The sequence below is a fragment of the Hemitrygon akajei genome, chromosome 25, assembly GCF_048418815.1.
Source record: "Hemitrygon akajei chromosome 25, sHemAka1.3, whole genome shotgun sequence".
Classification (NCBI taxonomy): domain Eukaryota; kingdom Metazoa; phylum Chordata; class Chondrichthyes; order Myliobatiformes; family Dasyatidae; genus Hemitrygon; species Hemitrygon akajei.
The window spans coordinates 4,229,154-4,250,727 of record NC_133148.1 but is presented as its reverse complement, the minus strand read 5'-3'; the positions used below and the strand labels follow the sequence as shown (position 1 = coordinate 4,250,727).

Here is a 21,574-nt window from a genome sequence, read left to right as displayed (position 1 = left end):
ATTCTTCAGAGAGGAGCAAGGCCCTGGGACAAAGGAGAGAGTGCAGTTACTGATGGCATTTACAAAGTGTCCAGACAAGCTCTTGTGTTGTCTCTGTACAGAAGGTGGCAGGGTAGTTACTGGAAGATGCAAACAATATGGATAGGTGCTCTATGGTCAGTATGGATATGATGGGCAGAATGGCCTGGGTCTTTCCAGGATAACTCTGACTCTCTACCTCTCTCCTAGCTCTTTGTGTTCACGGACGGTGAGGTGTCCAACACCAAGCAGGTGCTGGCTGAGGTTCAGAAGAACAGCCCCAGCCACAGGTGAGAGGTGTAGGGGTAAGGAGGGTTTGCTGTCCCTGACACAACCCAGACTCCCTCTCCACCTCCTCCGAACCTCCCCTCCAACTTGTCCCTGCCTGCCCCTCAAACTTCTCCCTGCCTACCGCTCCAGCTTGTCCCCTGCTACCCCCCAACTCGTCCCAACCTCACCCTCTCCCTCATCCCCACCTCACCCTCTCTCACCCCTCATCCCACCACTCCCTCTCCCTCCCTCTTGTCCCCTCCTCACCTTCCCACTCCCCTCACCCTCCTCGTCCCCACCTCACCCTCTCCCTACCCCTCGTCCCCACCTCACCCTCGCACCCTCGTCCCGACCTCATCCTCTCCCTCCCCGTCACCACCTCACACTCTCCCACCCCACGTCAGCCTCCCACTCTCCCTCGTCCCCACCTCCTCCACACACATTCAGCTCTCCCATTCCCCAATCGTCTCCTTGTCCACCATTCTTTGTCAGTCCTCCACCTCTCTTCTCCCACCCCTTTCTCCTCCACATCCGTCTCTTCCACCTTAACTTTTTCTACTGCTCTCACCAACTGCCTCCTCCCATCTTTCCCCAATTATCCCGCCCATAATATTGTCTTATTTATCTTCCACCCCCAATCTTCTGCAGTTCCCTCCCCCTTTTCTCTTCCATCCTGTCCTTCTCTCCTTTCATTCCCCTGCCCCTCAATCCCATTCCCATTTGGAGCGAACTATCACCAGAGATTTCTTCAGCCCCACTGTGTGGACAGCAACGTTGGACTGAAGCAGTGGTAGCAACATTTCCCATAATGCAAAGTGGCTGAGAAACCCATCTATTGCTGAAAGTAAACCATGGCGGTTCACCATCCCGTTCTCCAGGTGCTTTTCCTTCGGGATTGGTGAGGGGGCCTCCACAGCGCTGATCAAAGGCATCGCCAAGGCGGCCAGCGGGAGTTACGAATTCATCACCGGGAAAGACAGGATGGAGCCCAAGGTACTGAGACAGGGGCAGGGTGGGAAACCCTGTGGTGGTGGTGGTGGGGGGGGTGATGTCGGGATGCTCTTATTGGGGGTAGGACCTTGGGTGTGGGGGAGCCTGGAATGGTGCGGGGGGGGGGGGTCACCCCCCCGGAAATGTACAGGGAAGACCAGCAGGCACAGCGGCGAGGACCAGTGTCTCTCAGCGCCTGATCTCGGAATCCCGGGTTCGATCCCAACCTCCGCCACTGTGGGTGTGTGTGTGTGAGAGAATGTGTGTCTATGAGGGAGCGGGGCTGTGCCTTGGACAGGGAGTGAGACGGACCCTCCCAGGACTCAGAGATTTGCAGGCTGATGGGTTAACTCCCCAGTGTGAACTCCCCATTCCTGCCCCCCCCACAGGTGAAGGGGTGAATTCAGGGTGTTTCTGTGCTGAATCTCCATGTGGGGGACGAGGAGACCCTGGAACTCTCCGAGGCCTGGGGAGGAGAGGGACAGTGCAACAGATTGGGGGAGCCCAAAATGGGAGAGGGATGGATGGGGTAGTGGGTAGACCCGCCCAAAGTGAGGCCGAGAAACCTCAGTCTGATCCCAGTCTGAAAACACAGTGCCTGATTCTGGAGCTGAAGAGAGGCTGGGTGGGACACGCTGAGAGTAGGTGGGACATGGAGACGTCCTCGTGAGCTGGCCCCTAACCCTAACCAGGCACTGAAGGGGGTCTCTGAGTGTAGGAATCACGAGATGGGACGGAGCCTGCAGAAGTGTTGATCTCTTCCTGTCCCCCACAGGTTCTCCGGACCCTGAAGTACGCCCTGCAACCCAGCGGGACAGGGCTGAGCCTCAGCTGGGACCTGCCCCCAGGGGTAGAGGCCGTTCTGATGTCACCCCTCCCCAGCACGCTCTTCAACCAGCAGAAAACCATCGTCTACGCCCAGCTGAAGGGGCAGGTGAGGGTCAGGCGTGGGGAGACGGGGACTGCTGGTGTGCATTAAGGTAAAAGTAGGGTCACCTCCCCTCTGTGTTTTCCCAGGAGTCTCTCTTTCAGGGACCCTTGTTAAAGGGGAACTCTCCTCATCACAGATCCATGTTAAAGTGGGAGTCTTTTTCTATCCAGGACTTCTGTTAAAGAGGAGATATTTGACCAGGACCCCGGTTAAAGAGGGGATCTATCTTTGTCTGGGACCCCTATGAAAGGGGAGTTCCTCTCCATCGGACACCACTGTTAAAGGGTGTGTCTCCCTGTTGGAACCCCGGATAATTGGGGGTGTCTCTCTGTTGGGACCCCAGTTAATCAGCTGTGTGTCTCTGTTGGGACCCCAGTTAATGGGGAGTCTCCCCCCACCAGGTATCCCTGTTAAACAGGGAGTCCCGTTAAAGTGGTTCTTTCTCCATTGGGGTCTCCTGTTATGGGGGACTCACTCTTTGTCAGAGACCCATGTTAAAGGGGGAGGGGGTCTCTCTGTTGGGGATCCCATTTGAAGCGGGTCTCTCTCCATCAGGGAATCCTGTTACGGAGGTGGGGGGAGGGTTGGAGGTTCAGACAGGCAATGAACCTCACCTGGTGGCCACTGTCCCCGAGGTTCCCTGACTGTTTCTGTCTCGTAGATGGATCCCGACTTGGAGTCTGGGGTGACACTGAAATATTCACTGGGGGAGCAGCCGGTACAAGCTGAGACCAGGTTCAGCCTGAGACCCATCGAGTGCAGGAGGTAACTGTCCCCAAATCCCTCAACTCTGCCCCCACCCTCCGTCACAATATAAAGGCTTCAGGAATAGTCTGCACTCCCCCCACACTATCCCCGTCACGTCCCAATTCAGGATTATTACTACCCCCCCCCCCCCCGCTCAGGGTTCTTGCAAAGAAAACATGAAACACCCAACACATAAAAAAGGACAAATCCCGCAAACGACCAGTAAAATGAGCGAGAAACACAGAATATAAAACATGAAACCACAGAGTCATTGAAACAGTCTCGGACAGTTCAGATTAGCACTGTGTTGTACAGTGACTGCAGGCCGCAGAAGCAGTCCGCCCCCATCAAAATCGCACAAAATAGCAATAAAATAGGAGTAACCAGACGTCATTAACACATATACGGTGCACTGTAGCGGACTGGGACACGGAGCCCATACTCGGACCCGGACTGGGACACGGAGCCCCGACTGGGACCCGGACTGGGACACGGAGCCCCGACTGGGACCTGGGCTGGGACACGGAGCCCCGACTGGGACCCGGGCTGGGACACGGAGCCCGGACTGGGACTTTGGCTGGGACACGGAGCCCGGACTGGGACTTTGGCTGGGACACGGAGCCCCGACTGGGACTTTGGCTGGGACACGGAGCCCTGACTGGGACTCGGGCTGGGACACAGAGCCCTGACTGGGACTCGGGCTGGGACACGGAGCCCCGACTGGGACCAGGGCTGGGACACGGAGCCCCGACTGGGACCAGGGCTGGGACACGGAGCCCCGACTGGGACTCGGGCTGGGACACGGAGCCCCGACTGGGACCTGGGCTGGGACACGGAGCCCCGACTGGGACCCGGGCTGGGACACGGAGCCCGGACTGGGACTTTGGCTGGGACACGGAGCCCTGACTGGGACTCGGGCTGGGACACAGAGCCCTGACTGGGACTCGGGCTGGGACACGGAGCCCCGACTGGGACCAGGGCTGGGACACGGAGCCCCGACTGGGACTCGGGCTGGGACACGGAGCCCCGACTGGGACTCGGGCTGGGACACGGAGCCCCGACTGGGACTCGGGCTGGGACACGGAGCCCCGACTGGGACCCGGGCTGGGACACGGAGCCCGGACTCGGACCTGGGCTGGGACACGGAGCCCCGACTGGGACCCGGGCTGGGACACGGAGCCCCGACTGGGACCCGGGCTGGGACACGGAGCCCCGACTGGGACCCGGGCTGGGACACGGAGCCCCGACTGGGACCCGGGCTGGGACACGGAGCCCCGACTGGGACCCGGGCTGGGACACGGAGCCCCGACTGGGACCCGGGCTGGGACACGGAGCCCCGACTGGGACCCGGGCTGGGACACGGAGCCCCGACTGGGACTCGGACTGGGACACGGAGACATTGACTGGGACACGGAGCCCGGACTGGGACTTTGGCTGGGACACGGAGCCCGGACTGGGACTTTGGCTGGGACACGGAGCCCGGACTGGGACTTTGGCTGGGACACGGAGCCCCGACTGGGACTTTGGCTGGGACACGGAGCCCTGACTGGGACTCGGGCTGGGACACAGAGCCCTGACTGGGACTCGGACTGGGACACGGAGCCCGGACTCGGACTGGGAAACGGAGACCTTGACTGGGACACGGAGCCCGGACTCGGACCCGGACTGGGACACGGAGCCCGGACTCGGACCCGGGCTGGGACACGGAGACCCGACTCGGACCCGGACTGGGACACGGAGACCCGACTCGGACCCGGGCTGGGACACGGAGACCCGACTCGGACCCGGGCTGGGACACGGAGCCCGGACTCGGACCCGGTCTGGGACACGGACCCGGTCTGGGACACGGAGCCCGGACTCGGACCCGGGCTGGGACACGGAGCCCGGACTCGGACTCTGGCTGGGACACGGAGCCCGGACTCGGACCCGGGCTGGGACACGGAGCCCGGACTCGGACCCGGGCTGGGACACGGAGCCCGGACTCGGACCCGGGCTGGGACACGGAGCCCGGACTCGGACCCGGGCTGGGACACGGAGCCCGGGACTCGGACCCGGGCTGGGACACGGAGCCCGGGACTCGGACCCGGACTGGGACACGGAGCCCGGACTCGGACCCGGGCTGGGACAGGAAGCCCGGACTCGGACCCGGGCTGGGACAGGAAGCCCGGACTCGGACCCGGGCTGGGACAGGAAGCCCGGACTCGGACCCGGGCTGGGACAGGAAGCCCGGACTCGGACCCGGGCTGGGACAGGAAGCCCGGACTCGGACCCGGGCTGGGACAGGAAGCCCGGACTCGGACCCGGGCTGGGACAGGAAGCCCGGACTCGGACCCGGGCTGGGACAGGAAGCCCGGACTCGGACCCGGGCTGGGACAGGAAGCCCGGACTCGGACCCGGGCTGGGACAGGAAGCCCGGACTCGGACCCGGGCTGGGACAGGAAGCCCGGACTCGGACCCGGGCTGGGACAGGAAGCCCGGACTCGGACCCGGGCTGGGACAGGAAGCCCGGACTCGGACCCGGGCTGGGACAGGAAGCCCGGACTCGGACCCGGGCTGGGACAGGAAGCCCGGACTCGGACCCGGGCTGGGACAGGAAGCCCGGACTCGGACCCGGGCTGGGACAGGAAGCCCGGACTCGGACCCGGACTGGGACACAGAGTTGGGACTCGGACTCGGACTTGGACACGGAGCCCAGGACTCAGACCCAGACATGAGACGACAAAACCAAACAATGACAGACAATTCCTATCTTGATTCAGAGTAGTGGCAAACGGCTGGCTAAACTCGGCTGGACATGAAAATGACAGGATTCAGAAGGCAACCCCAGGCACCGAAGCAACCTAGAGTCCATTATTCTCGGCGACCCGGATCGTGCATTGCCGAACTGCTCAGGAGACGGACAGGTCCGAGTAGATGTAAACCGGAACTTTTATGCTGCCGGTTCAGTTGAGAATCAGCTGCCCTAATCAAGGAGCCCAGTAGGACACGGGGAAAAGGAAATTAACTGAAATGAGGAGTCAGCGGACCGGGACGTGACCGTATTAACTGGCTGCATCACGTCCTGGTATGGAGACACCAATGCCTTCGAATGGAAAATCTTTCCAAAAGTAGTGGAATCGGCCCAGTACATCACAGGGAAAACTCCCCCAACCATGAGCCCATCTACATGAAACACTGTCGTAGGAAAGCAGCAAACGGCCTCGGGGACCCCCACCAACTAGGCCATGCTCTCTTCTCACTGCTGCCATCAGGTAGAAGGTTCAAGATCCTCAGGACTCGCCCCACCAGGTTTAACAACAGTTACAACCCCTCAACCATCAGGCTCCTGAACAAAAGGGGATAACTACACCCGCTTGCCCCATCACTGAGATGTTCCCATGACCAATGACGCCACGTTAAGGACTGTCTTATTTATTGCTATTTATTGACATTTTCATGCACACAGTCTGTTGTTCTCTGCACTCCGGTTGATCTTCCATTGACCCTGTTACAGTTATTACTGTTACGTACCCCGTAACTGGGTCACTTACCAGCAAAGATAGAGAGGTCCGTTGAAGTCTGATGGTACTATTTTTAAAAGTCTTTATTTATAAAGGGGCACAAAAATAAGGTTAATACAAACATTCAGATAATATACGTCATCAATACTCAATCTAAAGCGCAGGTATAGTAATAATCATCAATAAGAAATGGCTCTATCGTTTGTCTAGGGTATAATATATTGTCCGATGGAAGTTCATGCAGGCTTTAGCCTTTGGGGACCGCTGGGTTTTCACTTGTTGGAGAGAGAGAGATTTGTGAGAAGAGAAACTTGCCCAGGTCTTCTGACGAGGCTGATCCGATGTGTCGGGGGAGTTGGTTCCCCGTTGTTAGTTCCAGAAAACCGTCTCTGTGGTATCAGCCACCGGCTCCCAGGCAAGGGAACCGAACACACGTGGCTTCCTTCAAATGGCTGCCCACTATTACGGGATCGCTAGCGTCTCTTCTGGTGTGTCTGAGGGGCCGTCTCTACAGCCTCTCTTTTATCTGGACTCATGGGGTCTCAGATGTCAATCAGGTTGGGATGATGCAATCTCTCCCCGTCACCCAGCCCACATTGCCCTGAGGGCTTGCACGTAGCCCCAGTCCCCAATCCACAAAGGTGTCTCCAAGAGACAATGGCCGTTTCCCATGGCTTTGTCTTGCTGAGGGGCCAGGACACATTCCAAAACCTTGAGGACTCTCTCTCATTTCCTGGGTCCAAGACCCAGGATTAATAGCGATCTTGCAATTCTCACAAAGGAGGGGGCTGCGGGCATAACACTACTCTTCAGATTTGCCCCACATACAAATGAATCTCAGGGTTGTACACGGTGACATTTCTGTACTTTGATAACAACATTCACTTTGAACTTTGACCACCCGCCCGCCTTCCGCTCTCGTCCCCGTTGATTTCAATCCTGCTTGACGCTTTAATCGGCGAGAAAGGGAGCCGATCAGGGGCTGGACAAGCCAGCTTGGCCACCAGGGCGTACGCTCTGCCCCAAACCTCAGCGACGGCAAAGCTCCAGGTCCTGCAGTCGGTCCAAAACCACGCCGTCAAAGTGTGAATCAGGGGTCCCAATCGCGCACGGCCTCGGAGCTGAATCATATTTGAAAGCAGTAGTTCTGTGAGCGGTCTGCAGGACGTCGCTGTCGGTCACGCTGTTTGCTGAGTCCATCTTCTGGCTCATCGCGCCGGTTCAAGACCATGATGGTTCAGGGGTAATTACTGGTCCTGAGCTCGATGGTGGGCATCCTGAGGCTCTGTACCTTGTCCCTGATGGCAAGGAAAGAGCTTGTCCTGTGTGGTGGGGGTCCCTGATGATGGATGCTGCTTTCCTGTGACAGCGTTCCCTGTAGATGTGCTCAGTGGTGGGGATCTGCGATGGACTGGGCCGATTCCACTACTTTGTGTAGGCTTTTCCGTTCAAAGACAGTGTTTCCACACTGGGCCGTGACACAACCCGTCAATATAATCTCCACAGCACATCGAAACACAACTCCATCTCCCACTCCCCCCTTTCGCCCTCTCTCCCTCCTCCCCGTTCCCCTCTCTCCATTTCCAACCCTTTCCCCCTCCCTCTCTCGCTCCAGCTCCTCTGTCCACCGTCTGGCAGCCAAGGCTCTGCTGGGATCTCTGGAACTCGGGCCGGACCGCGACACGGAGCAGGTGAAGAGGCGTCTGGTTGAGATCAGCACCCAGGCCAACGTGGTCTGTTCAGAGACGGCCTTCATCGCCATCAACAAGGAGCTCGGCCAGGCCGTGCAGGGACCCCTTATCCGCAGGGACGTCCCCCTCTGTGCAGGTGGGTGCTGCTAATTGCCGGGGGTGGTGGGTGGGTGAGGGGGTGATGGGTGCTGAGTGGCCGTAAACTCGACCTCGCTGGGGAACAGGGGACTCGCGCTCAGCTGGAGGTGGAGAGAATCGACTGGGTGAAGTCTCCTCATTTAAAGGGAGGGACAGAGAAGTGTGAACCCCAGCCCAGTCTGTACCTCCCTCCCCTCTCTCCACCTCCATCTCTGAATCCTTTCCCGTCCACTCCCCACCATCTTGCCCTCCCTCCCTCCTATCCCCTCCTCTCTCTAACCCCTGACCCTGGGGAGATGTGTTTCATTTTCTCCTCAACACACCCAAAATACTGGAGGACCTCAGCAGGCCAGGCCCCCCTCTGGTGCTCCTCTCCCCCCCCCCCCCACACCACCCGTCGTTTTCCTTTCTTCCACGGCCTTCTGTCTCTTTCAACAGTCAACTTCCTCGCTCTTTGCTTTCTTCCTCCCCCTCCAGGTTTTACCCATCGCCTGGCGTTTCCCTCTCCCCTGCCCCCACCTTTCAAATCTACCCCTCAGCTTTTCTCTCTCCCGTCCTGCCGAAGGGTTTCGGCCCGAAACGTCGACTCTGATTTTTTACATAGACGCTGCCTGGCCTGCTGAGATTGTGTGTGTTGCTCGGATATCCAGCATCTGCGGACGTACTCTCGTTTGTGATTTCATTTTCCCCTCTCTCATTACCTCAATGAGTTGCCCACCTCTACCTCTGTCACCTGCACAAATGGGTATTGTTTGCCACTTTCAGGGAATGGTCACACTTCCTCCAACTCCACTCTCTCAGCCTCAACACCACTCTCCCCCTCCGTTCCCCTCCCCCTGTCCGTTCCTGTTCCCCTCCCGCTCCCCCTCTCCATTCTCCGTTCCCCTCCCCATCTCCGTTCCCAAACCCCTCCACTCTCCGTTAACCTCCCCCTCCATCCTCCCCCCTCGGTTCCCCTCCCTCCTCCCCCTCTCCGTTCCCTCCCCCCATCTCCCCCATCTCCCACCTTCTGCCGTTGACACTGGGAAGATCTGATTCATTTTCTCTCTCTGCCCCTCAGCGAATTTCGGGGTTCCTCAAATGCTGAACTGCACAGGGACAACAATTCGACGACTCTGCGGTAAGTGATCCCACTTCCTTCGCCTCCCATTCACTGCCTCTCCCACCCTCTCCCTCACCCTGTCTCCCTCTCCCAGTCTCCCTCGTCCAGTCTCCGCCTCCCTCTCTCTCGTCCAGTCTCCGCCTCCCTCTCCCTCGTCCAGTCTCCACCTCCCTCTCCCTCGTCCAGTCTCCACCTCCCTCTCCTTCGTCCAGTCTCCGCCTCCCTCTCCCTCGTCCAGTCTCCGCCTCCCTCTCCCTCGTCCAGTCTCCATCTCCCAGTCTCCATCTCCCTCTCCCTCATCCAGTCTCCGCCTCCCTCTCCCTCGTCCAGTCTCCATCTCCCAGTCTCCATCTCCCTCTCCCTCATCCAGTCTCCATCTCCCTCTCCCTCGTCCAGTCTCCCTCTCCCTCCTCCAGTCTCCATCTCCCAGTCTCCGCCTCCCTCTCCCTCATCCAGTCTTCATTTCCCAGTCTCCGCCTCCCTCTCCCTCGTCCAGTCTCCCTCTCCCTCCTCCAGTCTCCATCTCCCAGTCTCCGCCACCCTCTCCCTCGTCCAGTCTTCATCTCCCTCGTCCAGTCTCCCTCTCCCTCGTCCAGTCTTCATCTCCCTCGTCCAGTCTCCCTCTCCCTCCTCCAGTCTTCATCTCCCAGTCTCCGCCTCCCTCTCCCTCGTCCAGTCTCCATCTCCCTCTCCCTCGTCCAGTCTCAACCTCCCTCTCGTCCAGTCTCCATCTCCCAGTCTCCATCTCCCACTCCCTCATCCAGTCTCCATCTCCCTCTCCCTCGTCCAGTCTCCGCCTCCCTCTCTCTCGTCCAGTCTCCGCCTCCCTCTCCCTCGTCCAGTCTCCACCTCCCTCTCCCTCGTCCAGTCTCCACCTCCCTCTCCCTCGTCCAGTCTCCGCCTCCCTCTCCCTCGTCCAGTCTCCGCCTCCCTCTCCCTCGTCCAGTCTCCATCTCCCTCTCCCTCATCCAGTCTCCGCCTCCCTCTCCCTCGTCCAGTCTCCATCTCCCAGTCTCCATCTCCCTCTCCCTCATCCAGTCTCCGCCTCCCTCTCCCTCGTCCAGTCTCCATCTCCCAGTCTCCGCCTCCCTCTCCCTCATCCAGTCTTCATTTCCCAGTCTCCGCCTCCCTCTCCCTCGTCCAGTCTCCCTCTCCCTCCTCCAGTCTCCATCTCCCAGTCTCCGCCACCCTCTCCCTCGTCCAGTCTTCATCTCCCTCGTCCAGTCTCCCTCTCCCTCGTCCAGTCTTCATCTCCCTCGTCCAGTCTCCCTCTCCCTCCTCCAGTCTTCATCTCCCAGTCTCCGCCTCCCTCTCCCTCGTCCAGTCTCCATCTCCCTCTCCCTCGTCCAGTCTCAACCTCCCTCTCGTCCAGTCTCCATCTCCCAGTCTCCATCTCCCACTCCCTCATCCAGTCTCCATCTCCCTCTCCCTCGTCCAGTCTCCATCTCCCAGTCTCCATCTCCCTCTCCCTCATCCAGTCTCCATCTCCCTCTCCCTCGTCCAGTCTCCCTCTCCCTCCTCCAGTCTCCATCTCCCAGTCTCCGCCTCCCTCTCCCTCATCCAGTCTTCATTTCCCAGTCTCCGCCTCCCTCTCCCTCGTCCAGTCTCCCTCTCCCTCCTCCAGTCTCCATCTCCCAGTCTCCGCCACCCTCTCCCTCGTCCAGTCTTCATCTCCCTCGTCCAGTCTCCCTCTCCCTCGTCCAGTCTTCATCTCCCTCGTCCAGTCTCCCTCTCCCTCCTCCAGTCTTCATCTCCCAGTCTCCGCCTCCCTCTCCCTCGTCCAGTCTCCATCTCCCTCTCCCTCGTCCAGTCTCAACCTCCCTCTCGTCCAGTCTCCATCTCCCAGTCTCCATCTCCCACTCCCTCATCCAGTCTCCATCTCCCTCTCCCTCGTCCAGTCTCCATCTCCCAGTCTCCATCTCCCTCTCCCTCATCCAGTCTCCATCTCCCTCTCCCTCGTCCAGTCTCCCTCTCCCTCCTCCAGTCTCCATCTCCCAGTCTCCGCCTCCCTCTCCCTCATCCAGTCTTCATTTCCCAGTCTCCGCCTCCCTCTCCCTCGTCCAGTCTCCCTCTCCCTCCTCCAGTCTCCATCTCCCAGTCTCCGCCACCCTCTCCCTCGTCCAGTCTTCATCTCCCTCGTCCAGTCTCCCTCTCCCTCGTCCAGTCTTCATCTCCCTCGTCCAGTCTCCCTCTCCCTCCTCCAGTCTTCATCTCCCAGTCTCCGCCTCCCTCTCCCTCGTCCAGTCTCCATCTCCCTCTCCCTCGTCCAGTCTCAACCTCCCTCTCGTCCAGTCTCCATCTCCCAGTCTCCATCTCCCTCTCCCTCATCCAGTCTCCATCTCCCTCTCCCTCGTCCAGTCTCCCTCTCCCTCTCCCTCGTCCAGTCTCCATCTCCCTATCCCTCGTCCAGTCTCCGCCTCCCTGTCCCTCGTCCAGTCTCCGCCTCCCTCTCCCTCGTCCAGTCTCCATCTCCCTATCCCTCGTCCAGTCTCCATCTCCCTCTCCCTCGTCCAGTCTCAACCTCCCTCTCGTCCAGTCTCCATCTCCCAGTCTCCACCTCCCTCTCCCTCGTCCAGTCTCCACCTCCCTCTCCCTCGTCCAGTCTCCGCCTCCCTCTCCCTCGTCCAGTCTCCGCCTCCCTCTCCCTCGTCCAGTCTCCATCTCCCAGTCTCCATCTCCCTCTCCCTCATCCAGTCTCCATCTCCCTCTCCCTCATCCAGTCTCCATCACCCTCTCCCTCGTCCAGTCTCCGCCTCCCTCTCCCTCGTCCAGTCTCCATCTCCCAGTCTCCATCTCCCTCTCCCTCATCCAGTCTCCATCTCCCTCTCCCTCGTCCAGTCTCCGCCTCCCTCTCCCTCGTCCAGTCTCCATCTCCCAGTCTCCATCTCCCTCTCCCTCGTCCAGTCTCCCTCTCCCTCCTCCAGTCTCCATCTCCCAGTCTCCGCCTCCCTCTCCCTCATCCAGTCTTCATTTCCCAGTCTCCGCCTCCCTCTCCCTCGTCCAGTCTCCCTCTCCCTCCTCCAGTCTCCATCTCCCAGTCTCCGCCACCCTCTCCCTCGTCCAGTCTTCATCTCCCTCGTCCAGTCTCCCTCTCCCTCGTCCAGTCTTCATCTCCCTCGTCCAGTCTTCATCTCCCTCGTCCAGTCTCCCTCTCCCTCGTCCAGTCTTCATCTCCCTCGTCCAGTCTCCCTCTCCCTCCTCCAGTCTTCATCTCCCAGTCTCCGCCTCCCTCTCCCTCGTCCAGTCTCCATCTCCCTCTCCCTCGTCCAGTCTCAACCTCCCTCTCGTCCAGTCTCCATCTCCCTCTCCCTCATCCAGTCTCCATCTCCCTCTCCCTCGTCCAGTCTCCATCTCCCAGTCTCCATCTCCCTCTCCCTCATCCAGTCTCCATCTCCCTCTCCCTCGTCCAGTCTCCCTCTCCCTCTCCCTCGTCCAGTCTCCATCTCCCTATCCCTCGTCCAGTCTCCGCCTCCCTCTCCCTCGTCCAGTCTCCGCCTCCCTCTCCCTCGTCCAGTCTCCATCTCCCTATCCCTCGTCCAGTCTCCATCTCCCTCTCCCTCGTCCAGTCTCAACCTCCCTCTCGTCCAGTCTCCATCTCCCAGTCTCCACCTCCCTCTCCCTCGTCCAGTCTCCGCCTCCCTCTCCCTCGTCCAGTCTCCGCCTCCCTCTCCCTCGTCCAGTCTCCGCCTCCCTCTCCCTCGTCCAGTCTCCATCTCCCAGTCTCCATCTCCCTCTCCCTCATCCAGTCTCCATCTCCCTCTCCCTCATCCAGTCTCCATCACCCTCTCCCTCGTCCAGTCTCCGCCTCCCTCTCCCTCGTCCAGTCTCCATCTCCCAGTCTCCATCTCCCTCTCCCTCGTCCAGTCTCCATCTCCCAGTCTCCACCTCCCTCTCCCTCGTCCAGTCTCCGCCTCCCTCTCCCTCGTCCAGTCTCCATCTCCCTCTCCCTCATCCAGTCTCCATCTCCCTCTCCCTCGTCCAGTCTCCCTCTCCCTCCTCCAGTCTCCATCTCCCAGTCTCCGCCTCCCTCTCCCTCATCCAGTCTTCATTTCCCAGTCTCCGCCTCCCTCTCCCTCGTCCAGTCTCCCTCTCCCTCCTCCAGTCTCCATCTCCCAGTCTCCGCCACCCTCTCCCTCGTCCAGTCTTCATCTCCCTCGTCCAGTCTTCATCTCCCTCGTCCAGTCTTCATCTCCCTCGTCCAGTCTCCCTCTCCCTCGTCCAGTCTCCATCTCCCTCGTCCAGTCTCCCTCTCCCTCCTCCAGTCTTCATCTCCCAGTCTCCGCCTCCCTCTCCCTCGTCCAGTCTCCATCTCCCTCTCCCTCGTCCAGTCTCAACCTCCCTCTCGTCCAGTCTCCATCTCCCAGTCTCCATCTCCCTCTCCCTCATCCAGTCTCCATCTCCCTCTCCCTCGTCCAGTCTCCATCTCCCAGTCTCCATCTCCCTCTCCCTCATCCAGTCTCCATCTCCCTCTCCCTCGTCCAGTCTCCCTCTCCCTCTCCCTCGTCCAGTCTCCATCTCCCTATCCCTCGTCCAGTCTCCGCCTCCCTCTCCCTCGTCCAGTCTCCGCCTCCCTCTCCCTCGTCCAGTCTCCATCTCCCTATCCCTCGTCCAGTCTCCATCTCCCTCTCCCTCGTCCAGTCTCAATCTCCCTCTCGTCCAGTCTCCATCTCCCAGTCTCCACCTCCCTCTCCCTCGTCCAGTCTCCACCTCCCTCTCCCTCGTCCAGTCTCCGCCTCCCTCTCCCTCGTCCAGTCTCCGCCTCCCTCTCCCTCGTCCAGTCTCCGCCTCCCTCTCCCTCGTCCAGTCTCCATCTCCCAGTCTCCATCTCCCTCTCCCTCATCCAGTCTCCATCTCCCTCTCCCTCATCCAGTCTCCATCACCCTCTCCCTCGTCCAGTCTCCATCTCCCTCTCCCTCGTCCAGTCTCCGCCTCCCTCTCCCTCGTCCAGTCTCCATCTCCCTCTCCCTCATCCAGTCTCCATCTCCCTCTCCCTCGTCCAGTCTCCATCTCCCTCTCCCTCATCCAGTCTCCATCACCCTCTCCCTCATCCAGTCTCCATCTCCCTCTCCCTCGTCCAGTCTCCGCCTCCCTCTCCCTCGTCCAGTCTCCATCTCCCTCTCCCTCATCCAGTCTCCATCTCCCTCTCCCTCGTCCAGTCTCCCTCTCCCTCCTCCAGTCTCCATCTCCCAGTCTCCGCCTCCCTCTCCCTCATCCAGTCTTCATTTCCCAGTCTCCGCCTCCCTCTCCCTCGTCCAGTCTCCCTCTCCCTCCTCCAGTCTCCATCTCCCAGTCTCCGCCACCCTCTCCCTCGTCCAGTCTTCATCTCCCTCGTCCAGTCTTCATCTCCCTCGTCCAGTCTCCCTCTCCCTCGTCCAGTCTTCATCTCCCTCGTCCAGTCTCCCTCTCCCTCCTCCAGTCTTCATCTCCCAGTCTCCGCCTCCCTCTCCCTCGTCCAGTCTCCATCTCCCTCTCCCTCGTCCAGTCTCAACCTCCCTCTCGTCCAGTCTCCATCTCCCAGTCTCCATCTCCCTCTCCCTCATCCAGTCTCCATCTCCCTCTCCCTCGTCCAGTCTCCATCTCCCAGTCTCCATCTCCCTCTCCCTCATCCAGTCTCCATCTCCCTCTCCCTCGTCCAGTCTCCCTCTCCCTCCTCCAGTCTCCATCTCCCAGTCTCCGCCTCCCTCTCCCTCATCCAGTCTTCATTTCCCAGTCTCCGCCTCCCTCTCCCTCGTCCAGTCTCCCTCTCCCCTCCTCCAGTCTCCATCTCCCAGTCTCCGCCACCCTCTCCCTCGTCCAGTCTCCCTCTCCCTCGTCCAGTCTCCCTCTCCCTCGTCCAGTCTCCCTCTCCCTCGTCCAGTCTCCCTCTCCCTCGTCCAGTCTTCATCTCCCTCGTCCAGTCTCCCTCTCCCTCCTCCAGTCTTCATCTCCCAGTCTCCGCCTCCCTCTCCCCTCGTCCAGTCTCCATCTCCCTCTCCCTCGTCCAGTCTCCATCTCCCTCTCCCTCGTCCAGTCTCAACCTCCCTCTCGTCCAGTCTCCATCTCCCAGTCTCCATCTCCCTCTCCCTCATCCAGTCTCCATCTCCCTCTCCCTCGTCCAGTCTCCATCTCCCTCGTCCAGTCTCCATCTCCCTATCCCTCGTCCAGTCTCCGCCTCCCTCTCCTCGTCCAGTCTCCGCCTCCCTCTCCCTCGTCCAGTTTCCATCTCCCTATCCCTCGTCCAGTCTCCATCTCCCTCTCCCTCGTCCAGTCTCCGCCTCCCTCTCCCTCGTCCAGTCTCCGCCTCCCTCTCCCTCGTCCAGTCTCCGCCTCCCTCTCCCTCGTCCAGTCTCCGCCTCCCTCTCCCTCGTCCAGTCTCCGCCTCCCTCTCCCTCGTCCAGTCTCCGCCTCCCTCTCCCTCGTCCAGTCTCCGTCTCCATCTCCCCTCTCCCTCGTCCAGTCTCCGTCTCCATCTCCCTCTCCCTCGTCAGTCTCCGCCTCCCTCTCCCTCGTCCAGTCTCCGCCTCCCTCTCCCTCGTCCAGTCTCCACCTCCCTCTCCCTCGTCAGTCTCCGCCTCCCTCTCCCTCGTCCAGTCTCCGTCTCCATCTCCCTCTCCCTCGTCCAGTCTCTGCCTCCCTCTCCCTCATCCAGTCTCCGCCTCCCTCTCCCTCATCAGTCTCCATCTCCCAGTCTCCCGCCCTCCTCTCCCTCGTCCAGTCTCCCTCGTCCAGTCTCCCTCGTCCAGTCTCCCTCGTCCAGTCCTCCATCTCCCAGTCTCCCTCTCCCAGTCTCTGCCTCCCTCTCCCTTGTCAGTCTCCAACTCCATCTCCCTCGTCCAGTCTCCGCCTCCCTCTCCCTCGTCCAGTCTCACGCCTCCCTCTCCCTCGTCCAGTCTCCATCTCCCAGTCTCCCTCGTCCAGTCTCCATCTCCAGTCTCCCTCGTCCAGTCTCCATCTCCCTCTTTCTCGTCCATCTCCATCTCCCAGTCTCTGCCTCCCTCTGCCTCGTCCAGTCTCCGCCTCCCTATCCTCGTCCAGACTCCATCTCTCTCTCCCTCGTCCAGTCTCCATCTCCCTCTCCCTCGTCCAGTCTCCATCTCCCTCTCCCTCGTCCAGTCTCCATCTCCCAGTCTCCGCCTCCCTCTCCCTCGTCCAGTCTCCGCCTCCCTCTCCCCTCGTCCAGTCTCCGCCCCCCTCTCCCTCGTCCAGTCTCCGCCCCCCTCTCCCTCGTCCAGTCTCCGCCTCCCTCTCCATCTCCCAGTCTCCACTCCCTCTCCCTCGTCCAGTCTCCATCTCCCAGTCTCCGCCTCCCTCTCCCTCGTCCAGTCTCCGCCTCCCTCTCCCTCGTCCAGTCTCCATCTCCCTCTCCCCTCATCCAGTCTCCATCTCCCTCTCCCTCGTCCAGTCTCCCTCTCCCTCCTCCAGTCTCCATCTCCCAGTCTCCGCCTCCCTCTCCCTCATCCAGTCTTCATTTCCCAGTCTCCGCCTCCCTCTCCCTCGTCCAGTCTCCCTCTCCCTCCTCCAGTCTCCATCTCCAGTCTCCCGCCACCCTCTCCCTCGTCCAGTCTTCATCTCCCTCGTCCAGTCTCCCTCTCCCTCGTCCAGTCTTCATCTCCCTCGTCCAGTCTCCCTCTCCCTCCTCCAGTCTTCATCTCCCAGTCTCCGCCTCCCTCTCCCTCGTCCAGTCTCCATCTCCCTCTCCCTCGTCCAGTCTCAACCTCCCTCTCGTCCAGTCTCCATCTCCCAGTCTCCATCTCCCTCTCCCTCATCCAGTCTCCATCTCCCTCTCCCTCGTCCAGTCTCCATCTCCCCAGTCTCCATCTCCCTCTCCCTCATCCAGTCTCCATCTCCCTCTCCCTCTCCCTCGTCCAGTCTCCATCTCCCTATCCCTCGTCCAGTCTCCATCTCCCTCTCCCTCGTCCAGTCTCAATCTCCCTCTCGTCCAGTCTCCCATCTCCAAGTCTCCACCTCCCTCTCCCTCGTCCAGTCTCCACCTCCCTCTCCCTCGTCCAGTCTCCACCTCCCTCTCCCCTCGTCCAGTCTCCGCCTCCCTCTCCCTCGTCCAGTCTCCGCCTCCCTCTCCCTCGTCCAGGTCTCCGCCTCCCTCTCCCTCGTCCAGTCTCCATCTCCCAGTCTCCATCTCCCTCTCCCTCATCCAGTCTCCATCTCCCTCTCCCTCATCCAGTCTCCATCACCCTCTCCCTCGTCCAGTCTCCATCTCCCTCTCCCTCGTCCAGTCTCCGCCTCCCTCTCCCTCGTCCAGTCTCCATCTCCCTCTCCCTCATCCAGTCTCCATCTCCCTCTCCCTCGTCCAGTCTCCATCTCCCTCTCCCTCATCCAGTCTCCATCACCCTCTCCCTCATCCAGTCTCCATCTCCCTCTCCCTCGTCCAGTCTCTGCCTCCCTCTCCCTCGTCCAGTCTCCATCTCCCTCTCCCTCATCCAGTCTCCATCTCCCTCTCCCTCGTCCAGTCTCCCTCTCCCTCCTCCAGTCTCCATCTCCCAGTCTCCGCCTCCCTCTCCCCTCATCCAGTCTTCATTTCCCAGTCTCCGCCTCCCCTCTCCCTCGTCCAGTCTCCCTCTCCCTCCTCCAGTCTCCATCTCCCAGTCTCCGCCACCCTCTCCCTCGTCCAGTCTTCATCTCCCTCGTCCAGTCTTCATCTCCCTCGTCCAGTCTCCCTCTCCCTCGTCCAGTCTTCATCTCCCTCGTCCAGTCCTCCCTCTCCCTCCTCCAGTCTTCATCTCCCAGTCTCCGCCTCCCTCTCCCTCGTCCAGTCTCCATCTCCCTCTCCCTCGTCCAGTCTCAACCTCCCTCTCGTCCAGTCTCCATCTCCCAGTCTCCATCTCCCTCTCCCTCATCCAGTCTCCATCTCCCTCTCCCTCGTCCAGTCTCCATCTCCCAGTCTCCATCTCCCTCTCCCTCATCCAGTCTCCCATCTCCCTCTCCCTCGTCCAGTCTCCCTCTCCCTCCTCCAGTCTCCATCTCCCAGTCTCCGCCTCCCTCTCCCTCATCCAGTCTTCATTTCCCAGTCTCCGCCTCCCTCTCCCTCGTCCAGTCTCCCTCTCCCTCCTCCCAGTCTCCATCTCCCAGTCTCCGCCACCCTCTCCCCTCCCCGTCCAGTCTCCCTCTCCCTCGTCCAGTCTCCCCTCTACCCTCGTCCAGTCTCCCTCTCCCCTCGTCCAGTCTCCCTCTCCCTCGTCCAGTCTCCCTCTCCCTCCCTCCAGTCTTCATCTCCCAGTCTCCGCCTCCCTCTCCCCTCGTCCAGTCTCCATCTCCCTCTCCCTCGTCCAGTCTCCATCTCCCTCTCCCTCGTCCAGTCTCAACCTCCCTCTCGTCCAGTCTCCATCTCCCAGTCTCCATCTCCCTCTCCCTCATCCAGTCTCCATCTCCCTCTCCCTCGTCCAGTCTCCCTCTCCCTCTCCCTCGTCCAGTCTCCATCTCCCTATCCCTCGTCCAGTCTCCGCCTCCCTCTCCCTCGTCCAGTCTCCGCCTCCCTCTCCCTCGTCCAGTCTCCATCTCCCTATCCCTCGTCCAGTCTCCATCTCCCTCTCCCTCGTCCAGTCTCCGCCTCCCTCTCCCTCGTCCAGTCTCCGCCTCCATCTCCCTCGTCCAGTCTCCGCCTCCCTCTCCCTCGTCCAGTCTCCGCCTCCCTCTCCCTCGTCCAGTCTCCGTCCATCCCTCTCCCTCGTCCAGTCTCCGTCTCCATCTCCCTCTCCCTCGTCCAGTCTCCGCCTCCCCTCTCCCTCGTCCAGTCTCTCCGCGTCCCTCTCCCTCGTCCAGTCTCCGTCTCCATCTCCCTCTCCCTCGTCCAGTCTCCGTCTCCATCTCCCTCTCCCTCGTCCAGTCTCTGCCTCCCTCTCCCTCATCCAGTCTCCGCCTCCCTCTCCCTCATCCAGTCTCCATCTCCCAGTCTCCGCCCTCCTCTCCCTCGTCCAGTCTCCCTCGTCAGTCTCCCTCGTCCAGTCTCCCTCGTCCAGTCTCCCTCGTCCAGTCTCCCTCGTCCAGTCTCCCTCGTCCAGTCTCCATCTCCCAGTCTCCCTCTCCCAGTCTCTGCCTCCCTCTCCCTTGTCCAGTCTCCAACTCCATCTCCCTCGTCCAGTCTCCCGCCTCCCTCTCCCTCGTCCAGTCTCCGCCTCCCTCTCCCTCGTCAGTCTCCGCCTCCCTCTCCTCGTCCAGTCTCCATCTCCCAGTCTCCCTCGTCCAGTCTCCATCTCCCAGTCTCCCTCGTCCAGTCTCCATCTCCCAGTCTCCCTCGTCCAGTCTCCATCTCCCTCTTTCTCGTCCAGTCTCCATCTCCAGTCTCTGCCTCCCTCTCCCTCGTCCAGTCTCCGCTCCCTATCCCTCGTCCAGACTCCATCTCCCTCTCCCTCGTCCAGTCTCCATCTCCCTCTCCCTCGTCCAGTCTCCATCTCCCTCTCCCCTCGTCCAGTCTCCATCTCCCAGTCTCCGCCTCCCTCTCCCCTCGTCCAGTCTCCGCCTCCCTCTCCCTCGTCCAGTCTCCGCCCCCCTCTCCCTCGTCCAGTCTCCGCCCCCCCTCTCCCTCGTCCAGTCTCCGCCTCCCTCTCCATCTCCCAGTCTCCACCTCCCTCTCCCTCGTCCAGTCTCCATCTCCCAGTCCTCCGCCTCCCTCTCCCTCGTCCAGTCTCCGCCTCCCTCTCCCTCGTCCAGTCTCCATCTCCCTCTCCCTCATCCAGTCTCCATCTCCCTCTCCCTCGTCCAGTCTCCCTCTCCCTCCTCCAGTCTTCATTTCCCAGTCTCCGCCTCCCTCTCCCTCGTCCAGTCTCCTCTCCCTCCTCCAGTCTCCATCTCCCAGTCTCCGCCACCCCTCTCCCCTCGTCCAGTCTTCATCTCCTCGTCCAGTCTCCCTCTCCCTCGTCCAGTCTTCATCTCCCTCGTCCAGTCTCCCTCTCCCTCCTCCAGTCTTCCATCTCCCAGTCTCCGCCTCCCCTCTCCCTCGTCCAGTCTCCATCTCCCTCTCCCTCGTCCAGTCTCAACCTCCCTCTCGTCCAGTCTCCATCTCCCAGTCTCCATCTCCCTCTCCCTCATCCAGTCTCCATCTCCCTCTCCCTCGTCCAGTCTCCATCTCCCAGTCTCCCATCTCCCTCTCCCTCATCCAGTCTCCATCTCCCTCTCCCTCGTACAGTCTCCCTCTCCCTCTCCCTCGTCCAGTCTCCATCTCCCTATCCCTCGTCCAGTCTCCGCCTCCCTCTCCCTCGTCCAGTCTCCGCCTCCCTCTCCCTCGTCCAGTCTCCGCCTCCCTCTCCCTCGTCCAGTCTCCATCTCCCTATCCCTCGTCCAGTCTCCATCTCCCTCTCCCTCGTCCAGTCTCAATCTCCCTCTCGTCCAGTCTCCATCTCCCAGTCTCCACCTCCCTCTCCCTCGTCCAGTCTCCACCTCCCTCTCCCTCGTCCAGTCTCCACCTCCCTCTCCCTCGTCCAGTCTCCGCCTCCCTCTCCCTCGTCCAGTCTCCGCCTCCCTCTCCCTCGTCCAGTCTCCATCTCCCAGTCTCCATCTCCCTCTCCCTCATCCAGTCTCCATCTCCCTCTCCCTCATCCAGTCTCCATCACCCTCTCCCTCGTCCAGTCTCCATCTCCCTCTCCCTCGTCCAGTCTCCGCCTCCCTCTCCCTCGTCCAGTCTCCATCTCCCTCTCCCTCATCCAGTCTCCATCTCCCTCTCCCTCGTCCAGTCTCCATCTCCCTCTCCCTCATCCAGTCTCCATCACCCTCTCCCTCATCCAGTCTCCATCTCCCTTTCCCTCGTCCAGTCTCCGCCTCCCTCTCCCTCGTCCAGTCTCCATCTCCCTCTCCCTCATCCAGTCTCCATCTCCCTCTCCCTCGTCCAGTCTCCCTCTCCCTCCTCCAGTCTCCATCTCCCAGTCTCCGCCTCCCTCTCCCTCATCCAGTCTTCATTTCCCAGTCTCCGCCTCCCTCTCCCTCGTCCAGTCTCCCTCTCCCTCCTCCAGTCTCCATCTCCCAGTCTCCGCCACCCTCTCCCTCGTCCAGTCTTCATCTCCCTCGTCCAGTCTTCATCTCCCTCGTCCAGTCTCCCTCTCCCTCGTCCAGTCTTCATCTCCCTCGTCCAGTCTCCCTCTCCCTCCTCCAGTCTTCATCTCCCAGTCTCCGCCTCCCTCTCCCTCGTCCAGTCTCCATCTCCCTCTCCCTCGTCCAGTCTCAACCTCCCTCTCGTCCAGTCTCCATCTCCCAGTCTCCA

At 61.0% G+C, this 21,574-nt stretch overlaps 1 protein-coding gene across 20 annotated transcripts in view; it reads left to right on the top strand.

Annotated features, from left to right (window-relative positions):
- The window catches only part of LOC140716334 (von Willebrand factor A domain-containing protein 5A-like), a 59,234-nt gene that overhangs the window by 24,110 nt on the left and 13,550 nt on the right, over positions 1 to 21,574 (top strand). For 17 of the 20 annotated variants that reach the window (XR_012096279.1, XR_012096276.1, XR_012096280.1 and 14 more), the window contains exons 10-15: positions 229 to 308; positions 1,167 to 1,281; positions 2,054 to 2,212; positions 2,871 to 2,974; positions 8,072 to 8,283; positions 9,346 to 9,405. Coding sequence is in view for 14 of the 20 variants with exons in the window: in XM_073028955.1 (XP_072885056.1) it covers positions 229 to 308; positions 1,167 to 1,281; positions 2,054 to 2,212; positions 2,871 to 2,974; positions 8,072 to 8,283; positions 9,346 to 9,405 (730 nt within the window). In the remaining 6 variants the exon portion in view is untranslated. The remainder of the gene's footprint in view (positions 1 to 228; positions 309 to 1,166; positions 1,282 to 2,053; positions 2,213 to 2,870; positions 2,975 to 8,071; positions 8,284 to 9,345; positions 9,406 to 21,574) is intronic. The other 3 variants (XM_073028963.1, XM_073028966.1, XM_073028968.1) reach the window with 1 other exon arrangement.